Source organism: Solanum stenotomum, chromosome 5 (genome assembly GCF_019186545.1).
Source record: "Solanum stenotomum isolate F172 chromosome 5, ASM1918654v1, whole genome shotgun sequence".
Taxonomy (NCBI): Eukaryota; Viridiplantae; Streptophyta; class Magnoliopsida; order Solanales; family Solanaceae; genus Solanum; species Solanum stenotomum.
Window position 1 is genome coordinate 18,727,357 of NC_064286.1, and position 4,149 is coordinate 18,731,505.

The following is a 4,149-nucleotide window of genomic DNA, read 5'->3' on the forward strand; positions in this document are numbered from 1 at the left end:
TTAGACACCCTATCATTGTTGACCAGTGAAGAATCTTGGTTATAGAACCTCTTCTAAGACCTATATTGGTTTTGTTCATCCGGCCTAGCCCTCTTCATATCTCTATTCATCCTGCTAAGCCTTGTCTCCTCAAGTTGTTGAGCATAAATCATAAGCCTAGAGATATCCATATAATGATGTACCATGGCCGTATGACACTTTTCTACAACCAAACCGGAAACCCCACTCACAAACTTATTCATTCTAGCCCTAGAATTTGCTACCAAGGTAGGAGCATACTTATAGAGTTGGGTAAACTTGAGAGAGTATTCCTTTCACACTCATATTCCCTTGACGTAGGTTCATGAACTCAACTAACTTTGGCTCCCTCAACTCTAAAGGGAAACACCTATCAGGAAAGGCCGTTTTAAACACTCCCCAATCTATTGGGTTAGCCCCTATGGGTCTCTCATCCCTCCATTGCTCAAACCACACTTGAGCTACATCCTTGAGTTGGTAGGATTCCAACTCCGCTTTCTCCTTAGGATTCACTCCCATTGCATCCAAAATCTTATATTAGGATAGTAGGATCACCATCACTGATTTTAGAGTTCATACGACACATAAAAACTTGCAAGACACACTAGAATACACTAGCACGCACACGACTAGTTTTGGAACGTCTTGAACGTCTCTTTGACGTTTGACTTAAAACTCAACAAAACTAACCTATAAACTCCCTTACAAACATTTATACAAGTTTATTAACTACTAACACGCATGAGAAGCTCTAATTATCCTATTTCATTTTGAGGGATATTACAATATCCCACACTTAGGAACATTCGTCCTTGATTGACACTTCAACATTATAAAGTAAAGACTCTAGGACTAGCAGCCTGTGACAAGCATGTAATATCATTACTACAGCAAACATCAAGGAGGAAACATCAACTCGACATAAAAAAGCATTACAACAAGACTTTCATGCTATTCAAGGAAGTAGGAATAACATCTACAACTCAATATGCACAAAATTTTACCATTTCTCATTTATTTGGATGAACTTCCTTCTCCATAGCATATCATGCTCATTACAACATTTATAGGCTCACCATACAATTTCTCTCAAAATCTTATTCAAGATCACATCAAGGCATGATCAACTAGGCATCTCATGGAGCAATTTAAGCAATTCTTCATAAATTCATCTAAATCATGAGCGACATAATCAAGAAAACTCATTTATTTACTTAAATAAGAATTCAACTAAAATATGCACATCATAACAAGAATATGGAAACTCAATTCACTTAAGATTCCAACATGCAACATGCTACTTGGAACTCTTTGTTTTCAAGCTTGAATTAGAATAGAAGGAAAAGATAAGGTTATCAACAACCTTACAACTCAACTCATCATACCCCACTTCGGGTAAACCTATCTAAGGTTTTCATGAAACAACAAAGAAAATTGACTTACCTTCATTTGTTCCCTTATCCTTTTTAGCTTTAAACAAATAGAAACAGTTCCTCTTAGGAGCATTTGGACCCGGGCCATCATGAGCAACTTGATTGGTCTCTTTCCCTTTTGCCTTAAGTGTAAGGCATTCTCTTATCTTATGACCCTTACTCCCACATCCAGAGCATCCATCCGTACCTGCAAGACATATTCCCAAATGTAGCATTCCACAAGTAGCACACCTAGGACTCTCAAAAGTAGAACCACCTCCATTCCCTCTTTGAGGTTTAGGGTTAGACACCCTATCATTATTGACCATTGAAGAATCTTGGTTATAGAACCTCTTCTTAGACCTAGATTGGTTTTGTTCATCTGTCCTACCCCTCTTTATATCTCCATTCATCCTGCTAAGCTTTGTCTCCTCAGGTCATTGATCATAAACCATAAGCCTAGAGATATCCATATAATGATGTACCATGGCCGTACGACACTTTTCTACAACAAAATCGGAAACCCACATCACAAACTTATTCATTCTAGCCCTAGAATTTGCTACCAAGGTAGGAGCATACTTAGAGAGTTGGGTAAACTTGAGAAAGTATTCCTTTCACACTCATATTCCCTTGACGTAGGTTCATGAACTCAACCAAATTTGGCTCCCTCAACTCTAAGGGGAAACACTTATCAAGATAGGCCGTCTTAAACACTCCCCAATTTATTGGATCAGCACCTATGGGTGTCTAATCCCTCCATTGCTCAAATCACACTTTAGCTACATCTTTGAGTTGGTAGGAAATTAACTTCGCCTTCTCCCTAGTAGTCACTCCCATTGCATCCAAAATCTTATATTCGGATAGTAGGGTCACCATCACTGATTTTAGACTTCATACGATACATAAAAACATTCAAGACACACTAGAAAACACTAGCACGCAAACGACAAGTTTTCGAACATCTTAAACGTCTCTTTGACGTTTGACTTCAAACTCAACTAAACTGACCTACAAACTCATTTTCAAACATTTATATCAACTAATAACACGAATGTGAAGCTCTTATTATCCTATTTCATTTTGAGGGATGTTACAATATCCCCCACTTGGAAACATTCGTCCTCAAATGACACTTCAACATTATAAAGTAAAGACTCTAGGACCAGAAGCTCACAACAAGCATGTAATATCATTACTACAGCAAACATCAAGGAGGAAACATCAACTCGACATAAAAAAGCATTACAACAAGACTTTCATGCAATTCAAGGAAGTAGGAATAACATCTACCATTTAGTATGAACAAAACTTTACCATTTCTCTTTTCTTTGGAGGAACTTCCTTCTCCATAGCATATCATGCTCATTACAACATTTATAGGCTCCATACAATTTCTCTCAAAATCTTATTCAAGATCACATCAAGGCATGATTAACTAGGCATCTCATCGTGCAATTTAAACAATTCTTCATAAATTCATATAAATAATGAGGGACATAATCATGAAAACTCATTTATTTACTTAAACAAGAATTCAACTTAAATATGCACATTATAATGAGAATATAGAAACTCAATTCACATAAGACTCCAACATGCAATATGCTACTAAGAACTCTTTGTTTTCAAGCTTGAATTAGAATAGAAGGAAAATATAAGGATATCAACAATCATACTACTCAACTCATCATCCCCCACTTCGGGTAAACCCATCTAAGGTTATCATCAAACAACAAACAAAATTGACTTACCTCCATTTAGTCCCTTATCCCTTTTAGCTTGAAGCAAATAGAAATGGTTCCTCTTAGGAGCATTTGGATCCGGGCCATCATGAGCAACTTGATTGGTCTCTTTCCCTTTTGCCTTAAGTGTAGGGCAATCTAGCATTTTATGACCTTTACTCCCACATCCAAAGCATCCATCCGTATCTGCAAGACATTTGCCCAAATGTTGCTTTTCACAAGTAGCACACCTAGGCCTCTTAAAATTAGAGCCACCTCCATTCCCTCTGTGAGGTTTAGGGTTAGACACCCTATCATTGTTGACCATTGAAGATTCTTGGTTAAAGAACCTCTTCTTAGACCTAGATTGGTTTTGTTCATCTGGCCTAGCCCTCTTCATATTTCTATTAATCCTCCTAAGCTTTGTCTCCTCAAGTTGTTAAGCATAAACCATAAGCCTGGAGATATCCATATCATGATGGAGCATGGTCGTACGACACTCTTCTTCAACCAAACCGAAAACCCCCATCACAAACTTAGAGAGTTTGGGAAACTTGAGAGAGCATTCCTTCACTCTCATATTCCCTTGACGTAGGTTCATGAACTCAACCAAACTTTGCTCTCTCAACCCTAAGGGGAAACACCTATCAAGAACACTCCCCAATCTATTGGGTCAGCCCCTATGGGTCTCTCATCCCTCCATTGCTCAAACAACACTTTAGCTACATCCTTGAGTTGGTGGTAGGAAGCCAACTCCGCCTTCTCCCTAGGAGTCACTCCCATTGCATCAAAAATCTTAAACCATCTATAAAGTTTTGTGGGTCCTCATCTACCTTAGAACCAAAGAAGGTAGGAGGGTTCATCCTTGTGAAATCCCTTAACCTTGAGGCCACGGTACTCTCAATAGCATTCACCCTAGGCCTCACATCTCTATTTATTTGAGTAGTCATGGCACATGCCAGCTTCTCTAATCTCCCCATTAGTCATATCCGGGG

General features: G+C 38.5%; 1 protein-coding gene across 1 annotated transcript; it reads right to left on the minus strand.

The window, feature by feature from the left end:
* Positions 1-870: 870 nt before the first annotated feature.
* LOC125863738 (uncharacterized) lies at positions 871-3,554 on the minus strand. Its single transcript, XM_049543756.1, has 3 exons — positions 3,185-3,554; positions 1,462-1,638; positions 871-878 (listed from the first exon to the last, which is right to left on the minus strand). Exons 1-3 carry the CDS (start codon positions 3,552-3,554, stop codon positions 871-873), a joined length of 555 nt encoding a protein of 184 aa, XP_049399713.1.
* Positions 3,555-4,149: the final 595 nt, after the last annotated feature.